General features: G+C 44.3%; 1 protein-coding gene and 1 long non-coding RNA gene across 2 annotated transcripts; both read left to right on the plus strand.

Moving 5' to 3' along the window:
• Window positions 1-10,215: 10,215 nt before the first annotated feature.
• Window positions 10,216-12,819, plus strand: LOC132406120 (uncharacterized). The gene is made up of 2 exons (XR_009516069.1): window positions 10,216-10,403; window positions 11,851-12,819. It is a non-coding gene; the product is annotated as an uncharacterized LOC132406120 (long non-coding RNA).
• A 695-nt stretch (window positions 12,820-13,514) lies between these two features.
• LOC132406118 (transcription factor JunD-like) lies at window positions 13,515-15,333 on the plus strand. Its single transcript, XM_059991346.1, has one exon. The coding sequence runs from the start codon at window positions 13,649-13,651 to the stop codon at window positions 14,525-14,527; it is 879 nt and encodes a 292-aa protein (XP_059847329.1). The 5' UTR covers window positions 13,515-13,648; the 3' UTR covers window positions 14,528-15,333.
• The last annotated feature ends 325 nt before the right edge of the window (window positions 15,334-15,658 follow it).

Raw genomic sequence — 15,658 nt, forward strand, 5'->3', positions numbered from 1 at the left:
AGGCCATATACAGTTGCAAGGAAAAGTTTGTGAATCCTTTGCAATTACCTAGTTTCTGCATTAATTACTAATAAAATGTGGTCTGTTCTTCATCTGTCATAATAATAGACAAATACAATCTGCCTAAACTAATAACACACAAACAATTGTACTTATCATGACTTTATTGAATATACTGTTTAATCATTCACAGTACAGGCTGGAAAAAGTATGTGAAACCTTGTATTTAATAACTGGTAGAACTTCCTTTAGCAGCAATAACCTGAACCGAATGTTTCCTGTAGCTGCTGATTAAACTTGTACAATGGCAAGGAGGAATTTTAGACCATTACTCCATACAAAACTCTTTTAGTTCATTGATATTTCTGAGATACCTTGAATGAACAACTGCCTTCAGGTCACACCATAGTATTTCAATTGGGTTAAGATCTGGATTCTGACATAGCCATTTCAAAACATGAATTTTCTTATTTTTAAGTCATTCTGTTGTTGAATTATTCTTGTGTTCCAGGTAAGTGTCTTGTTGCATCATCAAGCTATATTAAGCTTCAGGTGACAACAGACCACTACCCTGACATTCTCCTGTAAAATGTCTTGAAACAATTTTGAATTCATTGTTCCCTTGATGATGGCAAGCTGTCCAGGCCCAGAGGCAGCAAAGCAGCCCCACACCATGCTTCACAGTTGTGATGAGGTTTTGGTGTTGGTGGGCAGTGCCCTTTTTGATCCAAACTGTGGTGTGCACTTCTGCCAAAAAGTTTAACTTTAGTTTCATCTGTCCACAGCGTATTGTCCCAGAAGTGTTGTGAGACATCCAGCTAGTCCCTTGTGAACTTGAGACATGCAGCAATATATTTTTTTTCACAGGTCAGTGATTTCCTCCATGGTGTCCTTCCATGAACACCGTTCTTGTTCAGTGTTTTTCTTATAGTAGACACATGAACAGATACTTCAGCCAGTTCTAGAGATTTCTGCAAGCCTTTTGCTGTTACCCTTGGGTTCTTTTTCACCATCTTCAGCATTGCACATTGTGCTCTTGGTGTGATCTTTGCCCACTCTGAGGGAGAGTAGAATTTCTTCCATTTGTAAACAATTTATTTTACTGTGGACTGATAAACACTGAGGTCTTAAGAAATGCTTTTATAGCTTTTTCCAGCTTCATGCATCTCTGCAATTCTTCAAAGGCCCTCTGGGAGTTGTTTTGATGGAGGCATGGTACACATAAACAGATCTTTCTTGAGAAGAGCAAGCTCTGTCAATAACCTGATTCTGTGTGTCTTTTTGTTTACATAGGGCAGGGCACCTCTACAACCCCACCTCCAACCTCATCTCATTAATTGGAACACCTGACTCCAAACAGCTTTGTAGAAGGCTATTTGGTTTGCATACCTTTTTGAAGCTAGACTGTGACTATTTAAATGGTGTACTCAGTATTGACGAGAAGTACAACTGTTTGTGTGTTATTAGTTTAGGCAGATTGTGTTTGTCTATTATTGTGACTTAGATGAAGATCAGTCTACATCTTATGAGCAACGAATGCAGAAAACCAGGTAATTGCAAAGGGTTCACAAACTTTTACAATTGTAGTTGGGACGATGGGATTCACAATGCCAAGATGGCAGATGTAGAAAGATGACTAATGGAGAGAGAACCAACCCGTGTAAATATGCAAAAGTTAATGACTCTAGAATTCTCTGCCGCAAGTGGAGGCTAGTGCAGTGGGAAGTATTTTTGGGGAGCTGATGCAGAAATCAAATTTGGATAGATCAGCCATGATCATAGAATGGTGGGACAGACTTGAAGAGCAAGGTGGGCTACTCATTCTCCTATTTCCTTGTGTTTCTGCAGAAACTCAGTGCGAAACAGTGAAGATTGTCTTCATCAATCATCACCCAAAATAATCACTTGGATAACTTTGTTTAGAAATGAGTGATAGACAAATGATTGAAGAGGATAAGCACTAATCGTTGTATCAGAGTTTGATGTCTTAAGTGAAAATGGCTGTGCTCCATGCCACAATTCATAACACAGATAATGAGAAAGACACTAATCTTATACAACCACTCTCAATAAACTATTTTATCATTCTGATGGCTCATAGCAACACACCCACAGCCCATTGACACACCAACATTGGGTCAAAAAAACTCCCCAAGTCAGCAACGTGCCAATCCTCCTACCTCTTGTCATTTGAAGAGTCCAGTGACAATACTCTCCTCCCACTCAACTATCACCCATGTGTCAGAGCAGAGTTAATGATAAGTAAGGCTCCACAGAGTAGGGCCAGGGAGAAATATCAACAAAATAGGGGAAATGCTGAAAAGTGTAATTAGTGAAAGATTATATCAGCTCGAGTGGATCACTTAGCAGAATACTGGATAGCATTTCAAATGTGGACTCATCAACACTAATCTAGCCACATCAAAACTAAATAGTGCATTAAGAAGAATAATGAACAGAGCTGCAAGGACCGGCTTGGAACTGTAATGTGATGTGACATTTGCAGCTTTCAAGGTATTGATCCTTAAATTGCAAAATGGCTCAAAATCCATTTAGAAATCAAACATAATCAATATGGTTTTATTAAAGTGAAACCGTTTGATAGATTTGCTAGCATAGAGAGATGGATGACTGTAGATAAAGGAAGACCAGAGGATTTATGTGTAAGAGGTCATGAGGCTGGAGAAAATGGCATCGATAGGGCAGTGACCTATTAACAGAAAACAGGAATCATGATAAATGGGCTATTTTCGTATTATCAGTTAATAATTAGTGAGGTGCCAAGGGGATCAATGGTAGGACCTCAACAATTTACACTAATACATTTTGTTGAACTCAATAGTGTAGTTGTGACGGCCCATCCCATCTGGAATACTAGGTAATTTTTATCTCTGTTATTAAGGGTTGATGCACCTGTAGGCGCTGCAGAATGCACGGGCTGATTCATGATGGGACTGATGAATGCAAAAATGCTGATGAGACTGCGACTGTGTACGTTGGAGAATAGAAGAACGAGAGAGGTGTCTTTACTGAACATGTAAGGTTCTGAGGGAATTGACATGTGAATGCTGAAAGAATAGTTTCTCTTGTGGGGACTTCTGAAACCAGATCGACATTTGGGACAAAGACAGGGGGGAATTTCCTCTTTAAGAGTTATGGCTCTGGAATATTCTACCCCAGGAGCTGTGGAGGAATCTGTTCAAGGTGAAAACTGACCAAAGCGTTTCAACTACAAGGAAGTCAAAGAGCATGGGAGAAAGCCGAGAAGTGGTTACGAGGCCCATAATATCTCAGTCCATTATTTTACTGAATGGCACAGCAGGTTTGCGAGGCCAACTCGCCTACTCCTGGCTCATGTTCTTATCGAATACAGTATTAGTGGAGAAAGGACGCGGAGGAAGAGTACAGAGACAGACTGGGGGAAGAGTACAATAAATGAAAATGGAGGTAGAAGGAAGAGGTATAGAACGTGAGGTAGGAGAGTGAACGGAGAAGGTAGGAGAAGAGAAGGATACACTGAGTAAGACTGGGTGGAGGGTGGAAGTTCAGAGGGACTACTAGTGTAAGGGAAAGAGAGACTGGGCGGGGGAGGGATAGCGAGTGGGAGAGAGCAGGAAGCGGGGATGGGCTGAGATCAGTACACAATGAGCCGTTCTGTACATTGACGAAGAGTTGGGAAGGCCGTCGGGGGTTGAAAGAGCAGAGAGTCGGGTAGGGCATATCAGTTGGATCTTGACAAACTCGTTCTCCGACCTTTTTCACTGTACTTCCTTATTCAAACTCATTGCAAAATCTCAAATCTTAATACAGGGCGTGTGATTTCTTGGCACGCATTCATTTCGTCCTAAATATAGGCGTGTGCTGATTGAAGTGCGCTGCAGCAGCGTAAACCAAATAGGGTCTGGGCGAAACATGAACTGAGTACCGCAGAGATTAGCTCCACTGCCCAATGCTTAAATAAGAGGCGTAAACATATCTGATTTCACCGTCTGTCGGCTTCAAGGAAACTTTCCTTTCGATGTCTTCGGAAAGGCGAATTACTTATCGATTCACCCACTCTCAACCCACACCGATTGCAAATGTCTGATCTGACGTGCGCCTCTGCACTCACTTCCCGCCAAGCGCACAGGCACCCAGGCATCTGTGTGTGTGTTTACACGCTCAGAGCACGTATACACATTCACGTAGACTCACGCATTCTTTATTTCATTTAGAAAGACCTGGGAATGGCCTCATACTTTCTCCAGGCGTCGTGTGGTAGCAGCAACGGGACAAAAGGGAATGGTCAGATTAAAAAATGAATCCTGTAAACGACCAGACCTCACATAACTGTGTACAACACGAGGTAAAGACAGTGTTGCCGCTTATTAAATATTCCAATCTCTTTGTGTAACAGCGGGTCATTCTATTTTACTCCAGACCACAATATAATACAGTATATTCAAACGGAGAGATCACTTATCTGTGGTGACTGGGATACAGATGTTATATTCTGATTACTGTGTGAACAGTAAATGTTGCCGCCCAGTCTGAGAGAAAAAGTGAAATCAAATCCCGAGAAAGAGGTGACATGGGATCTGAAGATGCAGAATCATTGTGAGTAGATTTAAGAAAGTGCAAGGGTAAAAAGACCCTGATAGGAGTAACATACAGGCCTCTGAACAGTAGCCAGGAAGTGGGGTACAAATTACATCGGGAGATAGAAAAGGCATGTCAAAAGGGCAATGTTATGATAGTCATGGGGGATTTCAAAATGCAGGTAGATTAGGAAAATCAGGTTGGTGCTGATTTTAGACCCCAAGAGAGAGATTTGTACAAGGCCTACAAGATTGCTTTTTAGTGCAGCTTGTGGTTGAGCACACTCGGGAATCAGCTATTCCAGATTGGGTATTGTGTAAAGAACCTGATTTGATTAGGGATAAAGGGGTAAAGGGACCCTTGAAAAGCAGTGATCATAACATGATAGAATTCACCCTGCAATTTGAGAGGGAGAAGCTAAAGTTGGATGTATCAGTATTACAGTGGAGGGAAGGGAATTACAACGGCATCAGAGAGGAACAGGCCAAAGATTGGAAGGGGACACTAGGCAGGATGACAGTGGAGCAGCAATGGCTGGAGTTTCTGGGAGAAATTTAAAAGGCGGATAGATACATCCCAAAGAAGAAGTATTCTAAAGAAGTAAAAGAAAGAGTGCATATAATGGAGCAAAAATTAGTGGGAAGCTTCTAAAAACCAACAGAAGGCAATTTTAAAAAGCCATAAGGAAGGAAAAGCTGAAATATTAAGGTAAACTAGCCAAAGAGGATGCCAGGTGTTTTTTTTTTCAGATATATAAAGAGTAAAAGAGGTGAGAGTGGATATCAGACCACCTGAAAATGACACTGGAGAGGTAGTAAGGGGGACAAGGAAATGGCAGATGATCTGAACAAGTATTTTGCATCAGTTTTCAGTACAAGTGCTGCAGGCTTGAGAGCGTCAGAAGGCATAAGTGAGTGCAGTTGCTACTACTAGGGAGAAGGTGCTTGGGAAGCTGAAAGAACTGAAGGTAGATAAGTTGCCTAGACCAAATGGACTGCACCCAAGGGTTCTGAAAAATGTAGCTAAAGAGATTGTGAAGGCATTTGTAATGATCTTTCAAGAATAATTAGATTCTGGCATGGTTCCAGAGGACTGGAAAATGGCAAATGTCACTCCACTCTTCAAGAAGAGAGGGAGGCAGAAGTAAATAAATTATAGGCCAGTTATCCTAACCTCAGATGTTGGGAAGATGTTGGACTCTATTGTTAAGGATGGGGTTTGGGGGTACTTTGAGACACATGATAAAGTAGGCCAAAGTCAGCATGGTTTCCTTAAAGGAAAATCTTGTTTGACAAATCTGTTGGAATTATTTGAGTAAATAACAAGCAGGATAGCTAAAGGAAAACTGGTGGATGTTGTGTGCTTCGATTTTCAAAAGGCTTTCGACAAGGTGCCATACATGAGGCTGCTTAGCAGAATAAGAGTCCATAGTATCACAGGGAAGATACTAGCATGGTGGATTGGTGAATGGTGAATCACCTATGGTGAATCCACCATAGAGTATTGGTGGATTGGCAGGAGGCAAAGAATGGAAATAAAGGGAGCCTTTTCTCATTGCCTGCTGGTGACTAGTGGTGTTCCACAGGGGTCAGTGTTGGGACAGATTCTTTTTATGTTGTATGTCAATAATTAGGATGACGGATTGATGACTTTGTGGCCAGTTTTGCGGATGGTACAAAGATAGGTGGAGGGGCAGGTAATGTCGAGGAAGCAGGCAATCTGCAAAAGGATTTAAACAGATTTGGAGAATGGGCAAAGAAGTGGTAGATGTAATACAGTGTTGGGAAGTGTATGGTCATGCACTTTAGTAGAAGGACTAAAAGTGAAGACTATTTTCTAATTGGGCAGAAAATTCAAAAATCTGAGGTGCAAAGGAACTTGAAGTCCTCGTGCAAGCTTCCCTAAAGGTTAACTTGCAGGTTCAGGCGGTGGTGAGGAAGGCAATGTAATGGTAGCATTCATTTTGAGAGGACTAGAATATAAAAAAAACAAGTGTGTAATGCTGAGGCTGTATAAAGCACTGGCGAGGCCTCACTTGGAGTATTGTGAGCAGGCTTGGGCCCCTTATCTAAAAAAGTATGTGCTGACATTGGAGACGGTTCAGAGGAGATTCATTAAATTATTCCAGGACTGAAAGTCTTATCAAATGAGGAGCGTTAATGACTCGCTGGAATTTAGAAGAATGGGGGGGGGGGGGGGTAAAATCTATTGAATATTGAAAGGCTTAGATAGAGTGAATGTGGAGAGGATGTTTCCTATAGTGGTGGGAGTCTAGGACCTGAAGGCACAAACTTAGAATAGAGGGACATCCATTTAGAACAGCAATGAAGAAGTATTTCTTTAGCCAGAGAGTGGTGAATCTGTGGAATTTGTCGCCACAGGCGGCTGTGGGGGCCAAGTCATCGAGTCTGTTTAAGGTGGAGGTTGATAGATTCTTGATAAGTCAGGGCATGAAAGGTTATAGGGAGACGGCAGGAGACTGAGGCTGAGAGGGAAATAGATCAGCCATGATCAAATGGCAGAACAGACTCGATGGGCTGAATGGCCTAATTCTGTTCCAATGTCTTATGTTCTAAGCATCTGGAAGAGTAATTTAAGAATGATGTTGGTGGAGGGAGCATGAGTTAAGGAGGGAAGCTTCTGCAGTCAGCCTGCCCATTAAGAAACAGAGAGTCCATTCCAACAGTTTTTTTAACCCAAATCACCGCTTGTACCCACCGCACACCAAGTATCATTTAGCACAATCAACAGCATGTAGTGCTGTCCAAAACACCCAGCATTATACAGCCTAGTGTACCCAGAGGAACCCAGGTCAGCCAGTAGCCGTCAAGCATACCCATTACATCCCAGCAATCCTCTGCACGTCCAGCATGTGGGTCACTATTGCCAAAGGCCAGGAGTGGGTGCCATGTGCTCCATCTTAACATGTATAAACAAGCTGGATGAACTCAGCAGGTCGGGCAGCATCCGTTGACTGCTCATTTCAACGGATGCTGCCTGCCCAACTTGCTGAGTTCATCCAGCTTGTTTATATGTGTTGATTTGACCACATCATCTGCAGTGTACTTTGTGTGTGCTCCATCTTATTGTCCAGCACAGTTCATATCTCATCTCTAGCTACCTATATTCCACCTGTGTAATATCATTCTTGCAAAACCTTTAGAGGAGTTGGCAGTCCTGGCTCTGTGCAGGCAGTTGCACTGAAGCTTACTGTTATAGTTGGAATCATTCTAGACCTGGGTGCTGCGACTTTCTTCGCCTTACCATCACAGATCCCATTGGCTTGCGGAGGATATTAGAGAACTCGCTGCATGAATTAAGTAGGAGAAATGTTCTGGGCTTTTATAATCACTGCTGGAGAAGATGAGGCTACTTGCACAGAACATCGCACACCTCCTCCATCTGGAGACCTGCCTCAGCGCAGCAGAGGAGAGCTGACCAGCAAATGGCAAGTATTAGAGGTGGAAGTGTCCACTCTGCCCGAGCACTGGACAGGACCGCCTCCTTGCGTTTTCCCACAGTGCTGGTCATAAACCAACTGGTGGCCGCAGTGCTTTGCTTCCTGTTGAGTGCTTTAATCCTGTTCCTGCTTTTACTGTCATAATGCAGAATACACCTGGTGATTTTGTCTTGGGCCAGAGGAAACCAAGACTCTACACAGCTCTGAGCCTGCGAATTGAAAAGGTCATTTAGTTGTTGATGTATGTCCTATTAGATTAACTAATTTATTTATTAGATTAGGTTTATTTATTAGTCACAAGTACATCAAAACATACATTGCAACCATATCCAGATGATGACTCTCTGTCTTGGGACCCTGCAGAATTACCTGTATGTACAGCATCCTCCCAGATGGTGTGTGTTGGTGATGTATTTGAGATGTTGCTGCCTCCAAACAGAATCTGCACTTCTGGCAAAGATGGGGCCTCCGTCAGGATGGCTGGGAGTGGAGCAGAGCAGATGGTGGAGCAGCCACATACTCTCACCATTGTTTACAATTTAGCTTGAATCATTCAAGACCTGGATCCTGGAATTTCCTTGTGAAGCCAGTCCCAAATAACAAGCCATTCCTCATTCTTTCTGTCCTGTTTCACTCTGAACAAAAACTGCTCCTGTACTTTCCCCACTTCATCACCTTTGTCTGCAACTCTGAAATAGAGGGCCAACGGTGGTCCATTCAGTGAGAGTGACACAGAAAAACTTCCACGGAAGATCACCCCTTATTGATGTTGACTTTGGAAACTGGGGGTGGAGAATATTGCAAAGGGAGTTCTGTACAACAGTTTCTAACATTGGAGTCTCCCAGGCCACTTGTGATTTTTGCATCCCGAAGGAGCCCATGTCCATGAGTGTTAAGGGTGCATGAGGTCGCTGCCTTTGTTTGAATATTTATGGGGAGAGGGTCCCACGTTCTGGATGCACATCCATCCTACCCTCCTGATCAGGGGTAGATCATAAAGCAATACACCCCCCTTTAACAGTTTATCCTTAAGATCGGCCAAAGTGCCCATTGATAACTATTTATGCAGTCTACCTATCCCTTTCTCGAGTTCACACCTGCTTGGTCCCTTGTAAAGGCGTGTGAGGTATCCACTAGCTCACTGGAGCCCCTCTGAGGCTGGTCGACTCCATCAGGATATGTTGTGGGTTCAGAGAATAACATTTTTAGAATTTGTGATATTTTAACAAAGCACTTTTAAACAAAAAAAAACTACAAAAATAGAGCCTAGAAAGTAAAGCCCCCTCTACCCACACCTCATCTACACTGCCCCGTCCTTTCTCACAGCAGCATTCCGTGCTGCATCAAGAAATGATGCAGCAGCGTCTCTCTCTGAGATTGTGTGGCCCAGGCAAAAGGAATAAAGAGCAGTTTATATTTATTCCCGTCAATTTGTCCAAAACAGGACTGAGGTTGTATGCTGTGAGTTGGAAGCTCTGGAATGATATTTGTGTAGTCAATGTGTGGAACAGTTCACCCACCCACGCTCTGAATGGGGATCTGCTGCGCCCTGACTCATAATCCGCCGCTCCAAAATAAAGTAAAATCTTCACTACTCAGGGAAGGGGGTTTGTAGTTTTGTAAAATGTCAGTGATACACTGAAGGAATGATGCTTTGTAATGTAATTCCTATCATTATGCCTTCCCTGTTGAGTGGGAGGATTAGCAGGAGCTGTCCTTTAATCTCACTGTTTGTCTTTCTACACAAGTATAATCACCCCACCCATTCCTAACATTATAATGTGCTGTAGTATTGGCACAGAACTTATTAACTGTTTGAAGATTCTTCAGTTGACATGCACTCCTTAAATATGGAGTAAAATATGTATATTTTAGTTTGGGCTGCGTTATTTGAAATCACAATGTTTTCAGAATAATGTAGCTGGTTCACTGATTGTGATTCCAGTTCCTGGCACTCACCTTCCTTTGTCCATAAATAACACTGACGTGATCGCTGATGTGATTCCGACATCTCTGTTTAAGGGGGTGGGTGTGGCTATCGTCAATTATAAACAACCCCAGGCTCACAAAGGGAAATATGCTGAAATCACAGGGTGTGAACTGATCGGGTTTGATGGGTGTCCGGAAACTAGAACGAGCAGCAGCTGCCCAGAGAAGTGGTTAAAGGTGATAAAACAGCAGAGAGTTTTAAGCAGGAAGTGATGCGTTGGGAAGGGGGTGGGGGGGAAGCATGGAAGGCGTTTTTTTCAGACATGTTTTAAGGAGGTAATTAAATAGTTTTAAGGAGAGGTGCGAATGCCTCGGTCGAGATAGAAGGGGGTCAAGAGGAAATGAGATAGAACGAGGCGCGATTCAGTCACAAGAAGTGAGAAAGTTTTTTTTTAAATCTTAATTTTATCATATTTAACTATCGGGTTCAGCTTGCTGATCATATTGGGTAAACTATTTTATAATTAAGCGAGTTGGTTTAATCTCTGCTGCAGGAAATCATGTTATCCTCATCTGATCCCTCCGTTTCAAGGGAAGTGACTCCCAATCTGATTGATTTTTCCTGGTAGTTATAACCTCTCAGTTTCCATACCAATCTAGAATTTTTAAAAGATTCTCCACATTTTTTTTACTCTGGTTGTTTTATTCGATTGCTGTTTGCGTTTGTTGTGTATAAATTAGCCAGTACATTTCCCAGCATTGACTAAAATTCGAAACTGCAAAGAGCGATTGTAAATCCTGAGATTATGGAAGTCGCCTTTCAATGGTAATATGTTATTTATCTAAATTTCCTCTCTTCCGTGTGGCCCTGCTTACTTCTGCACAACACTGTCACTTCAGCCCGGTTTCGTCCCGGCCAAGAGTCAAAGGTCACCCTCAGTCACTGCTTGCTACGTCCGTTTTCACCCCAGTCCCTGCATTTCAGTGCTATAGATGCACACAGCCTGTGTGATGCTGATCTCTTCCTTATGTCTGTATATAGCAGAATCTGCTATTTGTTACGGTCTGCTACACCTATGTAGAATATGCATGTTAACAAAATGGGAGGGAGCACTATCGGGAAAGGAGGAGACAAAATTGTAACTCTTAATCTTAAGGCAGGGGTTCCGAATCTTTTTGATACTATGGACCCCTAGCATTAACCAAGGACCCCGGGTTGCCTTATGGAGAAGAGTGGGGTTGTTTCCTGATGAGAATAAACACCTGAGGGGAAAGGAGGGAACCATTTTCTAGTGAGAAAGTATCAAGAGGAAACTATTCCCTACTAGTCAGTTAACAACTTCAGAAGAGAAGGAAACTGGTATCCCAGTGAAATTTTAGCACTCTCTGAAAAGATCAGGTTCCCCAGTCGGAGACAGCACCCTGGAGAATTTAATCAATCATGTTTCCACTCAGTAAAGATGCAAGGTTGCAAAAGAGATACACCAAAAAAATTTTTTTTGGGTAGATTAGAGAAACAGGAATTGCTTTACTTGCAAAAGGTTTGTGAGGGGATATGGTATTTAAATCATGAAGGGTGTAGGAAGAATAGATGGTATGATAACAGTTTTCCTTTCTCAGTGTGGTGAGAAATGATGGTAAATAAAATGATGGTGACTGGTAATTTTTTTTGAAGTGCTTGTTTACTCAAAGAGGTCAGGTGTGGAATGGCCATTTAGGGGTAGTATTATAGGCAGGTTCTATTGCAGCATCTGAAATGTTTGCAGGGCTGTGGGGAGGTGAGTTGGACTAGCTGAACTGTTTTTACATAAAGCCAGAGCAGACTCGATAGGTCAAATGACTTTCCTCCATACTGTAAGCATTCCTGTGATTTTTATTTTCAGAAGGAGCACTCCCCATTCGGGTCAGCAGCGTGAGGAAAATATTCCAGTCAGAGACAGTGCCTTCTCTCTGAAAGGAGAGGGGGACCTCTTAAGGAGAGGGAATGCACTTAACCTGGAAATGCTCTTCCTTGGAGAGAGGTTGAAGCTGGGTCACTGACAGCATTCAGGAAGAAGCTAGATTAGGACTTTTCTTCCTGAGACACAAAAGGCCTGGTGCTGGGAGACAGGATTAGTACAAAAGGGTTCTCACTGGTCTGCAACGGCAAATCAGAGGTGGAGAGAGTCAACAATGTCAAATTTCTGTGTTACCATTTCAGAGGATCTGTCCTGGAAAACAAATCACAGCAGTGCCTTTAGAAGTCTGCAAAGATTCAGTATGTCATCAAACTCGTATAGATGTGTGGCGAATATATTTTCTGGATGATCACAGCGTGGTATGGAACCCCAACGCTCTTGTATGGAAAAACCTACAAAAAGTAGTGGATATGGCTCAGTACATTATCAGCAAAGCCCTCCCCACCATTGAGCATACCTGCATGGAGCACTGACACAGGAAAGCAGCAACTATCTTTGAGGACCCCCACCAACCAGTCACTGTTCTGTTCTGTTCTCACTGCTGCCGTCAGGAAGAAGGTACAGGAGCCTCAAGACCCACACAACAGATTCAGAGTTACTCCTTCACACCCTATCACTGAACTATTCCCACAATCTATGGACTCACTTTCAAGGACTCTTTGTTTCATGTTCTGGATATTTATTGCTTATTTATTAGTAGTATTAATTTTTCTTTCGTTTTGTATTTGCACAGTTTATTGTTTATCTTTGCACCTTTGTCCTGTCGAGTGCAGACTTTAATCGATTCTATTGCGTTTCTTGTAGATACCGTGACTGCCCACAAGAAAATGAATTTCAGGGTTGTATTAGGGGCCACGTATGTAATTTACAAATAAATTTACTTTTCACTCGGAACATGGACGAGTTGGGCCAAATGACCTGCTTCCATAATATGAAGCCGATGAGGTCATATGCCAAGCAGGAATAAGCAATACAGCAAACCCCCAGATCCCAGAAAAACAGTAAATAAATTACGAACTTTTCAAAATATGTAGATTGCTCCAGTTGTTTGGCTGAAAGAGAATTGAGGCTGGTGTTGTGAAGGAAGTTCCGTAGCTTTGTTGAACAGCCTCTGCGCAATGCATGAGCACGCAGAGCAGGAGCCGCCGAGTTGTGTGTGTTCCTCATCTGCCTTGTTGTGGAGGATCACACACAGTAACTCTCAGCAAATGTTCTCATTTCAAGGTGAAGGTCGGCCACTTGTTGTTTTAACCTTACTCCTCCTCCCAGCCATCTCACTTTACCTCTACTTCAGTTAACGCCCCCGGAACACTGAGCTGAAATTTGTTGGGAGCCGAGAGACCAGCTCCACAGATCCACCTTAAATAAGGCAGCCACGTGCCTCAAGTCGCCACACCCCGAAACCATTACGTCACCCCACAACACACCGCGCTATTTGGAGTACACAATCCGTTTCCGTGACAACGATTGGCCAATGGTCGAGCCACATGCAAAATAACTGTGGAGGAAGACGTCACTGGCGGCCAATCGGAGGACAAACATATGACATAATGCAATCAGGTGAACACGTGGACGAGGGGATATAAAGGGGCAGGTGGGAAGCGAGCGGTAGTGAGCTACTTGTCTGCAGGAGGAGTCGTATCTGTGTTGTCGGAGCTCGGTGTAAACCAGACGCGGAGACCGAGGTCCGGGCGTCCTTTCCCAGCGGCTGTCTGGACCCGGCATGGAAACGCCCTTCTACCATGACGATACCCTGAGCACGGTCAGCAGCATGAAGAAGAGCCTCAGCTTGCCTGTGTCCGACAACGGCCTCAAGAACCAACGCGACTCCGAGGCCCCTCTCAGCTCGCCCGACCTGGGCTTCCTCAAACTCGCATCTCCCGATCTCGAGCGCCTCATCATTCAGTCGAGTGGCCTAGTGACCACCAGCCCCGGGCCGGCGCAGAACCTCTTCCCCCGCAGTGTGACCGACGAGCAGAACTCGTTCGCCGAGGGTTTCGTCAAGGCGCTGGAGGACCTCCACAAGCAGAACCAGCTGAACGGCCTGGCAGGCCCGCAGGCTCCGCTCCCTGCCCCCGGCCCGGTCTCGGGAGCTGGCGGAAGCTCCGGCGGCTTACAACACTCCGAGCCTCCTGTCTACACCAACCTCAGCCCGTACAGCGGGACGCCGGGCCCGGCGCCGGCAGTCACCTATAGCCCCGAGACCTCGACCACTGCCGCCACCTACCCACCACTCGGGCACTCTCTCTGTCCGCAGGGCCGTCTTCAAGTCCCCAAGGACGAGCCGCAAACCGTGCCGGACGTGTCGGGTCTCGGCGATAGCCCGCCTGTCTCGCCTATCGATATGGACACTCAGGAGCGTATCAAAGCTGAGAGGAAGCGACTGCGGAACCGCATCGCCGCCTCTAAGTGCAGGAAGCGCAAGCTGGAGCGCATCTCCCGGCTGGAGGACAAGGTGAAGAGCCTTAAGTGCCAAAACTCGGAGCTGGCCTCCACAGCCAGCCTGCTCCGGGAACAAGTGGCTCAGCTCAAGCAAAAGGTGCTGACCCACGTCAACAGCGGCTGCCAGCTGATGATCAGTCCGCAGGTGCAAGCTTACTAGCGCCGGGCTTGCGCACATCTACCCCCATGGACCATATGAGGACCCTGCGGGCTTTACCCTGAAACCTGGGGCAGGACACCACCCACAGGCCATCAGAGGAACCATCGCTTTGAAGCCTTCCAGACGCCCGGGGGAGCATCCAGTCCGTGATCATCTGTTTACACACCAGGTGCGAACCCATTAGACTTGTGGACCTGTGCAGGCCATTATAATACTCCGGCTACATTCGTCTTTCAGCACCTAGCCTCCTGAGGCTTGTCCATCCACCTCTCTCCCACAGAGCATCCTCCAAAATATCCTTCCCAGGCTCGTGGACCATGTTTAAGATTGCCCTTCCAGCAGTGAAGTCGAGTTTGAAGAACTCTTGAGAACTCTGCCCAGAAGGGCAGACCAACAGTGACTTTGAGATAATAACTTGACAGTTCTATTGACCAAAAGCCAATAGCTATGTCTGGCACTGCATGTCTGAGTCCGTGTTGACGTGCGCTCAGTGTACTGGTCTCTGCTGTTTGTAGAAAGCTGATGCATGGACTAGCTGTGGTCTTAAAAACCACCGACGGACTAACATCGGATGCCTGCTCGTTTTGTGCAGTGTTTGTGTTTGCATCCAGGTGCAAACTTTTAAATAATTGTAAATAAGTGTCTGATTCTGTTACAATATTGTTGGAATGTTTGTTTTTACCATTTGAAAGATGCTCTATTTATATACAGTAATGGGAATGGTCTGACTAGATTCCAGGTTGCTATACATTCCAATGTGTATTGCTACTATGTGATTTTTGAATAAAAGTATTTTATGTCTAAGATGTTAGATGTATTTTGCATTTAATTGCAAATGGCGAGTAACCCACATCCCAAGCCTGCTTAAGTGGAAATATTTTGCATGGGGAAAGACTGGGGTGGTTCTTTGTTCAGAGTTGGCCCATTTTAAGGGGAATTCTGTAACACAGTAATCTCTGGTATTCCATACTTGTGGATGTTTTTGGAGTTTGAACAAATATTTTAAGCATCTTTGCTGATGTAATGCAGAATGAGGAATAGGACACAGTTATTCATGTTGCCCTATTCCGCAGCAGGTCAGTGACAACACTTAATTATCTTTGTACAGTATTGCACTGGTGTATTAAGGGT

Source organism: Hypanus sabinus, chromosome 16, assembly GCF_030144855.1.
Source record: "Hypanus sabinus isolate sHypSab1 chromosome 16, sHypSab1.hap1, whole genome shotgun sequence".
In the NCBI taxonomy this organism is placed as follows: domain Eukaryota; kingdom Metazoa; phylum Chordata; class Chondrichthyes; order Myliobatiformes; family Dasyatidae; genus Hypanus; species Hypanus sabinus.